The sequence below is a fragment of the Pinus tabuliformis genome, chromosome 8 (assembly GCF_031772625.1).
Source record: "Pinus tabuliformis cultivar Carrire ecotype Pingquan chromosome 8, CPIR1, whole genome shotgun sequence".
In the NCBI taxonomy this organism is placed as follows: Eukaryota; Viridiplantae; Streptophyta; class Pinopsida; order Pinales; family Pinaceae; genus Pinus; species Pinus tabuliformis.
In genome coordinates, this window is record NC_142294.1 from 1,730,309,066 (window position 1) to 1,730,326,423 (window position 17,358).

Genomic DNA, 17,358 nt, shown 5'->3' on the forward strand with positions numbered 1-17,358 from the left:
ACTCAGTTGAAGACACGCTACTTCAACTGAGTCTCCCAGGTGACTCCATCACCCATCATAGCGCTGCACCTCACTGTGCTGCATCGTGTTGCACCTTCCTATACTGCAACATCTTATTGTACCTTATCATCTTGCTGCACTCACCAGTGCTGCCTCATACGGTACCTCACTGTACTGCATCATGTACCATAGCTGTCCTATGTGCTATTGCTGCACCATGTTGCCACACTGCTATCCCATGTGGTTGCAACATCATGCTTGCCATCATGTGCTTGTTGTACCTTGCTTACCGTACTGTTGTCCTAATTGGCTATTGCTGCACCATGTCATGCTGTTGTCCCATTTGTTAGCATGGCATTGCTGCTGTCCCAATTGTTAGCATTGCTGTGCCATGTCATAGCTTGTTGTCCCAAGTACCAAGCTCCAACAAGCACCATGTCCAGCTGTACCACTTACCATACTGCTGTCCCTTGCAGCACCATGTTACTGCTGTCCCATCTACCTTTGCTGCACCATGTGACCTTGCTGTCCCATCTTCCTTTGCTGCACCATGTGACCTTGCTGTCCCATGTATCTTGTTGCCAACACACCATACAAACGCTGCTGTTTGTCACTTCATTACTGTTGTAATTTCTGGGACTGGTTAGGGCACACAACAGTCCCTAACCGTCCTCAAATCTGGCCCAGAATTGCCCTTATGAAATGCGGCCTATGCTAGTGTAAACCCTCTGCCTCCACGCTGAAGATGAGGGTATAACATGACCCCAAAACAGCGCATGTTGTCCCATGTATCTTTGTTGTAGCTTACGACCCACACATCAAACCCAAACAACCCTCCTCTGCCTCTGCCCTCTAGGAAGATATCTCGGCCCTCCTAATAGCAATTTGACCTTCACATATGACTCTGAAACAGCCTCCAAAATCCCACGTTGTTCGGTCTTTCTTACTGCAGCTAGGGCAGGATAGATTTGCGTATTTGGGCAGCGTGAATAGGTCTTCTTCACCGTGCTATGTCTCTCCTTTAGGTAGCGTAGAGGGCAGGTTGGGTAGCGTATAGAATCAGGGGTCTTCTCTCTTGGACTGCGGCTAGGGCATCCTTTAGGACTGTGGCTAGGGCATCCTTCTCCTATATTTCTTTTCCACTAAAACGCAAAGCGAGTGGAGAGAAAATCAATAGAGCAGTGTGTGAAATGACTCTCAAGTCATCTCCTTTTATACTAAAACGTTGAGCACATGTGGGGGTTATTTGGTTGCTGGCTGACTTTGACGAATTGTCTTATACACAAATAAATTCATAACTTCATGAATACTTATCGGAATCAGATGATCTTTTGATCAATCCTACACCTCTCGATGAGAGGGATCTAAGAAAAATATCAGTTACCATAAATAAGATGATCCACATGGAGTTTGGCCATAGTTGCCAATTTTAACAATGTCCTATCTAGTAATCTAATGCCACTCATGTTTTATCAACAGGAGGTGGCTAGGAGCATTTGGAAGTTAATTTTTAGGGCTAGATTGTTCTTTGTCGTAGATAATTGCATTTTCAAACATTTTCAACATATAACATTCACCCCATAACATCATTTCATCATTATTAGCAATTATGTAGAGAGAACAATAACATCAACAATGCAGCGAAACAATAAAGGAAAACATGCACAATAGAGACACCATGATTTAGGTCAGAGACTAGGGCAAAACCCCACAAGGGGAAAACCTAACCAGATTCTTCTTCTATTAGATATTCATCAAATGTTTAGCTAAGATACAAAGTACAATAAGAATGAGATATATCAATCACATCAAGCCTCCTAGGGCCAATCTAAGTCAATTCACAACTTCGATCATGAACTGAACGATTTGATCTCTAGAGAGCGGCTGCAATATCACTGTTTAGTATAATCATTACTGTCATCATGTATCATAAGAGCAAGGTCACAGACATCAAGATTCCTATCTTCATATATCTCACTGACACCATATAACATAAAAACAAGGTCATTGTCACATGTCACATCTCTAATGAACATATACATCACTGTCAAGATTGTTGTCTTACTGTCAAGGTCACTGCCTTATTGTCAACAAGGGAATGTCATCATTGTCATATTAGGGTTACTGTCATGTCAAGGTTACTCTCAATTATTGTCACAAATATGTTGGCACATGTATATATATACCAGACATGAATATTACTGCCAAACCAACCATTAGAGTGCGTAGATAGCTCAAACATAAAGCCATATTATCTAATCCCATAGAGATATGAGTGAGCCATTGAACATGTGTGAGCAATGCCAAAGATGCCACTATGTATATGTAAAGTTATAAACATCCAATCCCAAAGATTACGTTTAGAGAATTAAGCTACAAAGAAATTAAGATGTAGAGTAGAGCCACTGTAATAATCCACAATTAAGGGAGGTCTCTGGAGTATAATACGATGCCTCTGCTATATATATGTGATGCCATTGGCAAGGATAATATGTGACCACAGAAATCAAATCATTGGCCATATGTGAACACTACATCGATGCCATTATACAATATGGTGATAATGTAAGTCATGAAGATGTTGTATATACTGTAGCGCCACTGTAATAATCCACAATCAAGCGAGGCCTCTGGAATATAATACGATACCTTTGCTATATATATGTGATGCCATTGATAGAGATACTATGTGACCATAAAAATCAAATCATAGGCCATATGTGAGCACTACATTGATGCCATTATACAATATGGTGATATTGGGAGAGTGATAGAGCATTGCATACATTCATGCCTCCTTTGGAAGATGAAGAGGCATTTCTTGTGATGGAGGAGGTTGCTGTATGATTCTTAACGATGTGAGAAGGATGTGGGATCGTGGATGAAGGCATGATGAAGCTATTTGTGATAGGTTTTTCACTCATCATACTAGCGTTGGTACATGGGATTGGATTTGGAATTTGTGGGGCGAGACAATGTGTAGGCGTGGGGATAAGAGTTGAGGGATGCTTTCTAGATAGTCGAAGAGATATATGTATATTGGGTGGAGGTTGACTTGAGGGATGAAAAGTGTGAGGGGTGAAGTAGTTGGTAGAAGTGTGAAAAAAGGTATTTGGATCCTCATCATTGAACAAATATTTGTTTGAGGGGGTGGAGGGTTGGCTTGAAGTGAGAGAGTGAGGACATCATGGTCTTCGAGAGGAACCAAAATGATAGAAAGTCAGTGAATGAAAGGGAGAAGATCTTGGTTGGCCAAGACTTGGTCAATCATGCTTGCCCCCCTTGTTATAAGGGAAACATGTGAACCTGTGGATTTTAGAAAGCAAGGAACACCATTCAAAAAAATAACTCATGAGACTTTGTTATGAACATAATAATAATAATAAATAATAATAATAATATAATAAATAATGATAAGCTAATTAGTAATGAAAGGTTGTGTTATCACTCATCATACTAGCGTTGGTACATAGGATTGGATTTGGAATTTGTGGGGCGAGACAATGTGTAGGCGTGGGGATAAGAGTTGAGGGATGATTTCTAGATAGTCGAAGAGATATACGTATATTGGGTGGAGGTTGACTCGAGGGATGAAAAGTGTGAGGGGTGAAGTAGTTGGTAGAAGTGTGAAAAAAGGTATTTTGATCCTCATCATTGAACAAATAGTTGTTTGAGGGGGTGGAGGGTTGGCTTGAAGTGAGAGAGTGAGGACAACATGGTCTTCGAGAGGAACCAAGATGATAGAAAGTCAGTGAATGAAAGGGAGAAGATCTTGGTTGGCCAAGATTTGGTCAATCATGCTTGCCCCCCTCGTTATAAGGGAAACATGTGAACCTGTGGATTTTAGAAAGCAAGGAACACCATTCAAAAAAATAACTCATGAGACTTTGTTATGAACATCATACTAATAATAATAAATAATAACATAATAAATAATGATAAGCTAATTAGCAATGAAAGGTTGTGTTATCACTCATCATACTAGCGTTGGTACATAGGATTGAATTTGGAATTGGGGGGTTGTGTGAAGACAATTGAGAAGAATGGGAGATTGTGTGGAAACATCGTAGAGGGCAGTTGTATGTGTGAGCATGGGTTGGGGGTCAATGTTGATGGGGGAGTTTGGAATGGGGTTGCAGGAAGAGGGTGTGCCAAAAGGTTTTGGGAGAGTGATAAAGCATTGCATACATTCATGCCTCCTTTGGAAGATGAAGAGGCATTTCTTGTGATGGAGGAGGTTGCTGTATGATTCTTAACGATGTGAGTAGGATGTGGGATCATGGATGAAGGCATGATGAAGCTATTTGTGATAGGTTTTTCACTCATCATACTAGCGTTGGTACATAGGATTGGATTTGGAATTTGTGGGGCGAGACAATGTGTAGGCGTGGGTATATGAGTTGAGGGATGCTTTCTAGATAGTCGAAGAGATATACGTATATTGGGTGGAGTTTGACTTGAGGGATGAAAAGTGCGAGGAGTGAAGTAGTTGGTAGAAGTGTGAAAAAGGGTATTAGGATCCTCATCATTGAACAAATAGTTGTTTGAGGGGTTGGAGGGTTGGCTTGAAGTGAGAGAGTGAGGACAACATGGTCTTCAAGAGGAACCAAGATGATAGAAAGTCAGTGAATGAAAGGGAGAAGATCTTGGTTGGCCAAGACTTGGTCAATCATGCTTGCCCCCCTCGTTATAAGGGAAACATGTGAACCTGTGGATTTTAGAAAGCAAGGAACATCATTCAAAAAAATAACTCATGAGACTTTGTTATGAACATCATAATAATAATAATAAATAATAATATAATAAATAATGATAAGCTAATTAGTAATGTAAGGTTGTGTTATCAAAAATATATGTTCATTATTAAAAAGGCACCCCCTTCTAGGACGCTGCTAACCAAGATAGGTGTTTTGTTGGTCTTGTCAATGATGTAGAGCTTGATGCTTTTGCTTGGCCTGATTTAATAGTCCCTTAATTTGAAAAATATGCAACAATGGCTGTTATGTCAACAAAATAATTGTACCAGACAAATCTACCCGAAAGGATCACTTCTTGCTAGCTCAACCACAAAGCTTGACCCCTAGAGTATTGTGAGAATTGAACCTGTGACCTCTTAATAGCAAAGGTGCTTTTAACGATGGGGACTCGATCAACTGAGCTAACCCTCGGGGCTATTATCCTCATTACCTTTGCTTTAAGGACAAACCCATTTTTAAGGGGATGGCAATATTATTGACATAATAATAATAAGTTAATTAGTAATGAAAAGATGTGTCTTATAAAAAAGGCACATCCATTAGTGAAAATGCACACCCCGCCTAGGTATTTATACTGGGGGCCATCATTGTAATATCATATCAATTATTTATATATCAATACATTTATACAATTACAAATATATCATCTATGAATACGAACAGGTATTGTTTGTTACAAACTTGCTAAGGTGCAATAGGTGCCTACTGTATGCTGTAAGAGGTCCTAAAGCATCATTCGAAACCATGTGGAGGCCAATTGAAGTTGGGTCATGTTGACCACACTTTGTCAACAGTCTAAGAAAGCAGTGTACAAGGAAGTGGAGAAATTTTTCCAAAGATTAAAGTCAGCAATCAACGTGAATTCATCATTGTAAACCTAATTTCTGCAAGGTTTATTGTAAATGATGCTAGTATGACCATTTAATTATGTAAGAACACCTAGGTAAGCCTATGATTTTGGCAAAGGATTTCATCCTAGGAAGTGTTTTAACCTCTCCGAATTAGGTGTGTTTGTAAACACGCATAATCGACAGAGTTTTTCTTCCAGCTTAAACCCCAAAGCTAGGGTGAAATTCATTGACAAGGCCTTAGGTGAGTCCTAGTGTTTATCGAGTCTGCTGTAAACGTGTGTTTAGGAATAATTGTAGTGCCTGGTCCCTCGTAATCATAACACCATGGCTAAATTATTTTATTATAGACACACTTGGTTTCATACTAGATCATATTGTGTCACATAATTGAGTAAATTATTGAGGGTCTATGTCTAAAGGTGTTTTCCCCTTCTAAGGGTTGATGTTGTAATTATTTTGATGTAAAAATATTTTAGTTCATGGTCCCTCGCAATCAAAAACCATGGCTACAATATTTGAGGGTTGAAAAATAATTAAATCCCCTCTAGAGTCAACTAATTATTTTTTTGGCAAAAGTAAATAAAATTCTTAAGCCAGAAAATTAGTTAATTTCGAGTCAAGAGAAGAATTATAGAGAAATTAATCTCTCCAAGTGGAACATACTCAAAAATTCGTCGGTCAAAAGGAAGTAAATTTTTGGAGGCCCCCCACCAAGGGAAAAATGGATATTTTAAGAAAATTTGAGCCCTTGGACCTTGGTGGTTAAGTCAAAGTCAATTTTTTGAGGAAATTATTCCAAAATATTTTACTTTTAGATTAATAAAAAATGGGTTTTAAGAGAAATTCGAATTTTTCCTAAAAAATAAAAATTCGAAGATTGAGATTAAAATAAGATCAAGTTATTTTCGACGTTTGAGATTAATTTGATGAGGATCAAACCAACTAGCTGTTATTTTCCACTTGGAGGGTTTTTCTCTAAATAGGGAAGCTATCAAGCTTCTATTTCCCATCTGTTGATGATGCAATTTCTGGATGAAGTAATCTTCTGTTGTACTCTTTTGCTTTGTTGGAATTATTTTTCTCATAATAGAAAGACTTTGAGGTTCAGTTCATGGTTTCCTTCTATTTGCTGATCTGTGGTATGTGATAGTTATGTGTTTATACTCTATAGTGTGTTGAATATTTTAACTGTTATTTCATTTGTCAGTAGTAAGAACATTTTATTGGTATGAGTTATCTTAGGCATAGTTTTAAAAACCGGAACCGGTGACCAGACCGGTCCACCTAATAAACCGGGTTTCAAACCGGAATTGGTCAAACAGGGATTGGTTAGATCTCAATGAACTGGTTTTAAAAAACACGTGAAATAATTATTTTTTAATGAAAAACTATTTTTAAGATTTAAAACCATGATTCCAAACTGATAGACACAAAATATGCAAAGTTTGCTCATATATATACCCATGTAAAGGTGAATATATCAAAATGGCACCAAGTGCAATACATATCAGCAACAAAATATATAATCAATGAGGCTCTAAATGGCCTCTAGAGTTCAAAAACAAAGCCTACAAACTATGGGGCCATTGGCCTACTACAAGTCTACATATATGATATTATTGATCAACATTATCACTTGAAACTTCTCATCATGATCAAACTTGGTTGAGTCTCGACTCTCAAATTTTGCTACTGCTTGAGTCACAAACTTCTCTACTGGTTCAGTGACTTGAGTCTCAAACTTCTGAAGATGTTCTGCCATAATATGCCCTATTACTTCATTTGGTGCTCCACATGGCTTTACATGGCCTCCTATTCCAGCCAAGTGTTGCTTGAACCTGCTAATATCCCCTCCTTCAATAGATTTTTGGCAATATTTGCAGATCATTTTGCCATCAATCATATAACAATGAGCCCATGCAGTATCCTTGGCTTTTAGAGACATGATGGCTATTACTTAGCTCAAACTCTCTACTGTTCCATTACTCTAGCAAAAAGTCAACACTCTCCAAGCTCCCAATAAAACTCACAAAATCACCAAATGAGATGTGTGAGGCAAATGAGGGGGGTGAACTCCTTTTAAATGCTTGGAGAGGGTGTTTTTGGAGGGAAACAACCCTTTGAGGGGGGTGAGTACACATCTTACCCATGGAGTCCCGGACTCATGGGAAGTACCTCTCATCTGGCCATCGTGTACTGCCGTACTCCCTATGACTAGGATGCATGGTGTTCAACAGCTTGATCTGGGATCAAGGACTGACTTTTGTTGGTGGAGAGTGGTATGATCTTATGACTCATTCTCGATCGCTTCTTCTTCATTATTACTTCATGGTTCAGCGAAGCAAAGCCGAGCAGGCAGTGATGACAGGGATGGTACAGGATGACAGGTTAGCATGATGATGACAGATGGATGGGCAGGTGGAGTTCTCCCTAGTTGAGAGGGAGTGTTAATATTGGCAATTAGGGCCAAATTGAACCTTAGGACAATGCATATGATGGAGATGGTTAGTCCATTGGATTTCTCTTTTCGAGAGGTCCAATTTTGATATAAAGGTCATCTCATTCTGACATTTAACTGTTATTTCATTTGTTAGTAGTAAGAACATTTTATTGGTATGAGTTATCTTAGGCATAGTTTTAAAAACCGGAACCGGTGACCAGACCGGTCCACCTAATAAACCGGGTTTCAAACCGGAATCGGTCAAACAGGGATTGGTTAGATCTCAATGAACTGGTTTTAAAAAACATGTGAAATAATTATTTTTTAATGAAAAACTATTTTTAAGATTTAAAACCATGATTCCAAACTGATAGACACAAAATATGCAAAGTTTGCTCATATATATACCCATGTAAAGGTGAATATATCAAAGTGGCACCAAGTGCAATACATATCAGCAACAAAATATATAATCAATGAGGCTCTAAATGGCCTCTAGAGTTCAAAAACAAAGCCTACAAACTATGAGGCCATTGGCCTACTACAAGTCTACATATATGATATTATTGATCAACATTATAAGGCAATAATCTAGGGCAAACATAATAAGGTGATTCTTCTTTACTATGATAACAATTTGTGAAGCATTTATACAATTTATCTTAACTTAATTTTCCATCCATTATTAGTGTGTGTGTTTACTTCATCAAACTGCTACCAAAAACGAAAGAGACAAGAACACAAATATTCAGCTTTCTGCTAGGGCCAAAACCTCTCCCTCTTGGAGAGGAAAACTCACGCAAAATTCTTCTTATAGAGATTCCATTGACGAATACCAAAACCATGACCCTTGACACAATCTGACTCTCCAAGACCAAGACATCGATCCTTTTCTTCATTGCTGCTGGGATCATCATCCTTGTTGCACCTCTGCCTCACTGAGATCTTTATTACAGTTGACATCATTGCTGCACCATGATTGTCTCTTGAGATTGCCACACAGGTGATCTCGCCTTTTTCATTGAGATCATTATCGTGACCTTGATTTTCATCCTCGATCATGCACCAAGGGCTTCATTGCTGCTATACCATATTTGGATCATCACTGTACCCTAGCTGGAAACACCATCATGCTGATTGTGAGCAACAGAGAATCTACTTTATGACAAAAGTGCTGAGACAGTGGGGGCAACAATAGGATCATTGTGATGCTTCTTAAGCCGAGACAGTGAGACTGAGGCTATATGAAGACAGTAAGGATTATGAGATTGTTTCCATCATATATATGCATTGACTGCCATGAATTAGGTTCACTGAAATTGTGATTACTTTCTTTCCTGCATTGAGATCTTACTTTCCATTTAAGCCGAGACTGTAATGATTACTGCTGCTCCTTATTATGCCGAGACTGTAATAGTGTGAGATCACCGAGATACACATATATATGCCTAGATCAAAACTACAGGGATATATGCGAGGGCTTTACAGTCACTAACACAACTTACTGTGCCACTAAAGTCATTGTTGTCCCATCCGAGATTACAGTGATCCGAGAACTGCACCTTATAGTCATGCGAAGGGTCTCAGAGATATGCCGAGATCCTGTCCTCACCCGGAGTTGCAAACTTGTCCGAGATTCCTCCTTCTTGCTCCATATACCCGAGATCATGACTGCACATAAAACCTAAACAAGGTGCCGTCAAACCCTATTGCGGCTCTGCTCCTATATGTGGAATTTCAGAGGCATGCGAGATTTTTCTTCGTGTATTTTCGCTGACCCTAGATGGGTATTTATAGTGGTTATGTCCATATATGCAAGCCGACATAAACTCATGAACCGTCGTGACTATTTTATTGAGCCGACGTTACTTCCATTTATTTAATTTAATTCATTTTCGAGCCGACATGAAGATCTCTTCATTATTCTGCTTGCAGACTTCGGTGTTCTTGCATTTGGAGGATCGTTCTTGGTCTTGGAGGGCTGTTACATTCAGTTGAAGATTTGTATACATTTACATAGGCTCTTAAAGAGCTTTTACACATGACATGACTCTTTGACATAATAATAAATTCTAAAGACATCAAGAAGAAGTCTTTCACCTAGTGACACTTCTTGCTCATGAAACCCGTGTAGCAAGGCATACAAAAATATTTTATTTCCTTTTATTACATCGTTTATAAAGATTGAAAGATCATGTCATTATGAAGACCGAACCTAGTTACACTTTCTTCAACACTCCCTCTTAATTAGGGAGGTATTCATAATGGTACTTGGTCATTCTCAATCTGAAGAATTTTTCATAAGAAGAATCGGATTTGCAATCCTTCTATTATAGCATCATTTCAACCAACATTATTTCATATAGCAAGGCCTTGACTAACAACTCTATCTCTCACTTAGATCAGAGCACACAATGTTGGCGAGACCAATGACTGATAGACACACATCATCATTGTCTCTCTTAGGGTCATACCCACCTGGGTGTTCTCCGAGTATGCCCTACTAGGACTATTCTCATCTTGGGTTCCCAACCCTCAAGAATATCGGTCCTCTTGCCCACTCTTGTCTTGGATGCCCTACCACATCCTCAAAAAGTGTCGTATGCCAGATGATTACATAATCATTGATTCTTTCTTCCAAACTGAAGACAAGAATGTCGTGTCTAACTCTCCCTCTTACCCAGGGATGAGTTCCAAGTTTCTCTTTACTCAAAAGCTTGCTCGAGTTACTTTACTCATAGGAACCCCCCAGAGCTCCCTCTTACCGAGGAACTCTATCATTAGTGCTTTATAGGGTCTTCTAGTTGACTGATGATCCGAGACTTTGATGTCATCAATTTCTTCACATGTAGGGTTCAACCATCCATCACTTTTCTCCATCATGTCATTCCTTCTTTCCTGGAAAGTATACTCCTTGGCTCGACATCTAGGGCTTTCTTCATAAGGCCATTTATCTTCACCTTTCCTTTAACAGTGATTGCTCGAGGTACGTAGTTGTGACATCCTTCACAACTCTTCTTACCATGGCCCTGCACACATACCCAGACTTTCTCCAAGAGGTCAGAAACAAAAAAAAATCACATATTACCTTTCTGGTGATGGCCTTTTCTAGTGACATCCCCTTGTGGGTATCAACATCCTACATACGTGTTTACACATCTCCCAACGATATCTGTTGTCAAGGATCTTCATCTTTTCAGACTTCCATCAGAGTCTTCACATCATTCCGGGAGATTTTCTGGTCAAGTCTTCCTGATTATCTGGATGTTGATTGCCTTCATTAAGGTTGCATACTTCACGATCTCTTCCATCCTCATATCTTTCATTCCTAGGAGCTCTCATAGTTCTTCAATGGTCATCAACTACCTCATACTACATTATGAGGACATATTATGTTGATTTCATCTTAGTCTGACTTATGTCTTTCTGCATCCTTTCAGAGGAGGAGATCTATTCCCTTTTGATCATGCTTGATCCATTTTATCTGCAACCACATATCATGACATTACAATATCAAATGAAAATATAAATACAATCATACATACCTCATTTTCCTTGAGTATTTTCCTTCAGCTTCCTTGATTGAAAAGATCTTCAATCCCTTGGTCTGCTTCATTCATAATGTCTTTGAACCAGCATCTCATGAGTTCTAAGAGTTGGAATTTCTGACGAGACATTTGCTGCCTTCCCGGACTAGGAGATCCTCCGCTGAGATCTCTTATCAGAAATCCTTCAGGATCTAGTATATCCCCATTTGGCAAATGTTTCCTTGGATGACTTCTTCCTTTCCTTCAATGTACACCGAGATTCCCAAGAGCTATGTTCTTCATGATTCCATATGAGCTCTTGCTTGATGCCATGATGCATCTACTTACTATGTTCATATCTGCAGGGACTTCTGATAGGATCCTTTTGAGAGGGATACCATCTCATTCATAGTGGAGATCTATTACTCCCTCTTTCCCTTGATCCTTTTCTCAGCTTCCTCCACCCATCCAGCAATATGAGTTCCTCTTCCATAGTACTATTCTGTCTTGTCAACCTTCCTTTACTTATCAGCACTTATTTGTGTCCTATCAACTTGTTTCTCTTTATTGCTTCATAGAGACCACAGACTGTTGATCGAGGTAACCTTCTTGTTCATGGACATCTGTTACCTTGCTTATCAATATCAATATCAATGATCATCATTTTTCCCAGATCTCGTAACTGAGATCTCATGAAGATGTTTCTTCATTACTTGGCACCTACTGCACTTCATTTCAGAGAGTATATCCTTTTATGTCTCCTTTCTTACTTCATAGAACCTTAAGAGTTCTCATGACTTCAAAGGAGACCTTGAGGTACTGACTTCACTCCTTCATGAGGATTCTGTCAATCCTACTGCAAGAACTTTATCTAACCCATAGATCTTCTTGCACTGATGAAGTCAATAAACCAAAACTTGATTATAGAATAAAAGATACTTACTTGATACGTGAAGACAAGATCTTCACCTTGATCATGTTGGCTGTTGTTGAGGTAGATGCATTGATGCTTCCTCTGGATAGGATCCTTGTTGAAGCTTCTCTTCAAGTCCTTCAAGAATAATTGACTTGAACATCTGGTCCTTGCAGCATCGACTAGAGGTTGCTTGCCATGATGTAATAGGATAGTGCAGCATCTGATTTGAGTCCTGTCCATGTGCTCTTGAATCAATTTGAAAAGTATTTAAATCTGAGATAGTGACTATCACTGAGATGTTGTAGGTGTAGCTGTGGGAGGCATCTGCTGTCATGTACCCTGAGATCTGAAAACTGTTGTCATTCAACAGCCCTTACTGCTGCAGACTTGTTGTTGTATACTGTTTCCTTGATCTAAGGTTTATAGGTCCTGCCATCTTTGAACTTGCTTTGATGCTTGAATCTTGATTCTTGCATGTCTCTTTTTTTCCCTTCCTTTGACTGTTGAACCTATCCCTCTGATACCATGTTGAAGAATCTAGGGCAAACATAATAAGGTGATTCTTCTTTACTATGATAACAATTTGTGAAGCATTTATACAATTTATCTTAACTTAATGTTCCATCCATTATTAGTGTGTGTGTTTACTTCATCAAACTGCTACCAAAAACAAAAGAGACAAGAACACAAATATTTGGCTTTCTGCCAGGGCCAAAACCTCTCCCTCTTGGAGAGGAAAACCCACACAAAATTCTTCTTATAGAGATTCCATTGACGAATACCAAAACCATGACCCTTGACACAATCTGCCTCTCCAAGACCAAGACATCGATCCTCTTCTTCATCGCTGTTGGGATCATCATCCTTGCTGCACCTCTGCCTCACTGAGATCTTCATTACTGTTGACATCATTGCTGCACCATGATTGTCTCTTGAGATTGCCACACAGGTGATCTCGGCTTTTTCATTGAGATCATTATCGTGACCTTGATTTTCATCCTTGATCAATGCACCGAGGGCTTCATTGCTGCTACACCATATTTGGATCATCACTGTACCCTAGCTGGAAACATCATCATGCTGACTGTGAGCAGCAGAGAATGTACTTTATGACAAAAGTGATGAGACAGTGAGGGCAATGATAGGATCATTGTGATGCTTCTTAAGCCGAGACAGTGAGACTGAGGCTATATGAAGACAGTAAGGATTCCGAGATTCTTTCCATCACATATATGCATTGACTGCCATGAATTAGGTTCACCGAAATTGTGATTACTTTCTTTCCTGCACTGAGATCTTACTTTCCATTTAAGCCGAGACTGTAATGATTACTGCTGCTCCTTATTATGCCAAGACTGTAATAGTGTGAGATCACCGAGATACACATACATATGCCTAGATCGAAACTACAGGGATATATGCGAGGGCTTTACAGTCACTAACACAGCTTACTGTGTCACCCGAAGTCATTGCTGTCCCATCCGAGATTACAGTGATCCGAGAACTGCACCTTACAGTCATGCGAAGGGTCTCAGAGATATGCCGAGATCCTGTTCTCAACCGGCTCTGCAGACTTGTCTGAGATGACTCCTTCCTGCTTCCATATACCCAAGATCATGACTGCACCTAAAACCCAAACAAGGTGCAGTCAAACCCTACTGCGGCTCTGCTCCTATATGCGAAATTTCAGAGGCATGCGAGATTTTTCTTCGTGTATTTTTGCTGACCCTAGATGGGTATTTATAGTGGTTATGTCCATATATGCAAGCCGACATAAACTCATGAACTGTCGTGACTATTTTATTGAGCCGACGTTACTTCCATTTATTTAATTTAATTCATTTTCGAGCTGACATGAAGATCTTCATTATTCTGCTTGCAGACTTCGGTGTTCTTGCGTTTGGAGGATCGTTCTTGGTCTTGGAGGGCTGTTACAATCAGTTGAAGATTTGTATACGTTTACATAGGCTCTTAAAGAGCTTTTACACATGACATGACTCTTTGACATAATAATAAATCCTAAAGACATCAAGAAGAATTCTTTCACGTAGTGACACTTCTTGCTCATGAAACCCATGTAGCAAGGCATAAAAAAATAATTTATTTCCTTTTATTACATCGTTTACAAAGATCATGTCATTATGAAGACCGAACCTAGTTACACTTCCTTCAAAAGAAGGAAAACGTATGGTTGTATGTGAGAATAGCTGGTTCAATGATTTGATGCAGGTTGTGTTGCAGTCGACTTTTGTGGCCATCCACGTTCAAAAGTTTGCCCAACCAAATTAATCAGAGATGAATCATTTTATTATCATATTAAGAAAAACAAAATGGCAAGATCAACATATGATCCTTAGGACACATTTCATGTGTGAGCGATTTGTTTCCTAGAGGATACTGGGGAGCATGCAGTTGGATTGCAGTAACATAGGTTCCTGGAATGTCTCCTGAACATTTTGGTTGCTGCGATGCTTCTTTTCAAGTGGATCTCTTTTGCAATTCCTTATCTATTGGGCTTTGGGAATGGTCCAAGGTCACGTCATTGTTCTTTCTGGGCTTGTTTCAGTATCATTTTTGGTTTCGGAAGTAGCCAAGGGTTGTCGTCGCCTTCTCGAGGATTTTGACACTTTTTAAAGCTCTTCTTCTCCCTCTGCAACTAGGGAGAAGGATTATTTGGGCAGTTCTTGTTGAAGTGGCCATATTCATAGCAACAATTGCACTAGACTGGACTTTGTTCATAGTTGAATGGTTGCACACATGGATACTGGTTGATTTGAAGCTCTATTGCTTCTAGGTGGCCTTCTTCAAGGTTTACATCGACATAGCTCTAGGAACAAGTGAACAGCAAATCTTCCTAGTTTATTCTCTATTGCCTTGAGGGTGCTAGTGTACCAAAGATTAGGAGGGAGATGTAGTCTTATCCATACTGGGACAAATGATGGAATCTTCTCCTCTGGTTCAAAATCCAAAGACCATCGATTAAGATTCAACCTGCTGGCACCTATGGGCTGCAAGAAAGATTAAATTTCGGTCATCGTTGAGTTGCAAATGAAAGCCAAAGAATCCCTTACCACAGAAGTAAATGCGGATTCTATCTTTCATGCAGGGAACCCATTATTTTTGGATCCAAGACTCTAGAGTGGGTTTCCCCACCCACTCATAAATTCCTGATCAGAATATGGTCAGCAAACAATCAAGCTTTGTTTTCCAGTGCTACAGATGGAATGCTCAGTTCGGAATGTTTTCTAGATTTTTGATCTGTAGCTGACTGCCGGTGGATTTGGCAGCATCTTCTGAAGGCTGCGCTCTTGTCTAGTTGGCCCGTGCTTGACTCAATTCTGGGAACATCTTGGCCACATGCAGTCCCATCAAATTGTGGCCTGAATGGTGGCTGCTGGTCCACACTTGAGCATGTTTTGGAGGATCCTTATTAGAACAGTTCTGCAAGCAGACTGTTTTTCTTCCCACCTTGAATGGGAAGAGGTCTGGAGGGGCTCTTGTGGCAAGTCGGCAACTAGGGAAAACCCTAGATGCAGGTGGAGAAAATCTCGTCATTGTTTCCATGTTGCTTATGTATATAAACATATATTATATTTATTTTTATATGCATATTATAGACTATATATATTATGTGTTCTTTTTATATCTTGTGCCCAGATGTATTGCATCCAAATGATTGAATGGTATTTTGAATTTACTATGCTTTTGTTTTTCTGCTTATATAAACGTGTGTTGTATCTCAGCTGTGTCATATCCAAACTCGTCTAAAAATTTGTTGTATTCATATCTATACCCGTATTTATATCCATGCAATTTAGCTTGATAGAGTTGGCTTTAAATGAGTTTCCAGTGAATATGAATATTGATTGAAGTTAAGTGGCTTCTATGGAAGATGATGATGTTGCATACTGAATATGAGTTGGAATTATTTTTAGTGTTACTTGAATATCAATTCCATTTGACTACATTATATAGGATGATAATTCTATTTGGCTACCGATATGCGGCAGCTTGTCATGTGCCTTGAAACTTAATCCTCTCACCCTTCTATTAAGGAGGTCTATGCACTAAACTAGTTACAAAACTAAATTGTGATGTTTTTCTGCAGGTTTGCGCCATGACAAGGAAAAATGCAGAAAATATATGGCTGGCTGCTGAAGGAGTGTATCTTCCAATTTTAAATAAAAAGTAACAAGGTGTCTGATAATGCGGAAATATTTTACAGGCATTTCTGTAGTGTTCCTACTCTTAAAAGCTAGTTCAGAGTTTATAGGAGATGCCAATTTGTCTCTTGTAGAGAGAAACTGAGCATAAATTTTTTGTAAAGGAGCCAATTTACCACTGCTGTCTGCAAACTGAAATCATCATTGCAAGAGAGATTGAGAAAAATGCTTGTGACCAGTATTGTAAAATTTCAAATTTCTCATTTTGGGCTATATTTTTCACAAAGAATACTTAGACATCTAACAGTTCTAAATGAGTCTTATAGCATAAACTTGACAAGAGGAAAGCTATTCATCTAATATATAAGTGATCTCTATATTTCAAGGTTGATATGTTACAAAAGAGAAAATTGAAAATAACTGTCTCCCACATTACGCAGTCATACGACTTGCTGACCTTGAAATATAGAAAGATGCTTTGACAGAATCATTTTAATGGTTTTTTAGTTGATTATGAATTGCTATTAATTACCTTAAAACTCAAAACTCTACTTTTGAATGGATTGAGATTTTGGTTACCGAATCTACACAGTTGTCATAGGTGGATCATCCAAACAGTGTATTTTGCACTGTACTTGGGTCCTTAGAAAAAACTGAACTCTTCTTACACCACTGTCCTACCATATGAGAGGTGCTAGTTGAAC

General features: G+C 39.0%; 1 protein-coding gene across 1 annotated transcript in view; it reads left to right on the plus strand.

Moving 5' to 3' along the window:
* The window catches only part of SDF2 (stromal cell-derived factor 2-like protein precursor), a 61,081-nt gene extending 44,038 nt beyond the window's left edge, over window positions 1-17,043 (plus strand). Inside the window, exon 6 of the mRNA XM_089374397.1 lies at window positions 16,600-17,043. Within this exon, the coding sequence (XP_089230523.1) occupies window positions 16,600-16,683 (84 nt within the window). The 3' untranslated portion in view covers window positions 16,684-17,043. The remainder of the gene's footprint in view (window positions 1-16,599) is intronic.
* The last annotated feature ends 315 nt before the right edge of the window (window positions 17,044-17,358 follow it).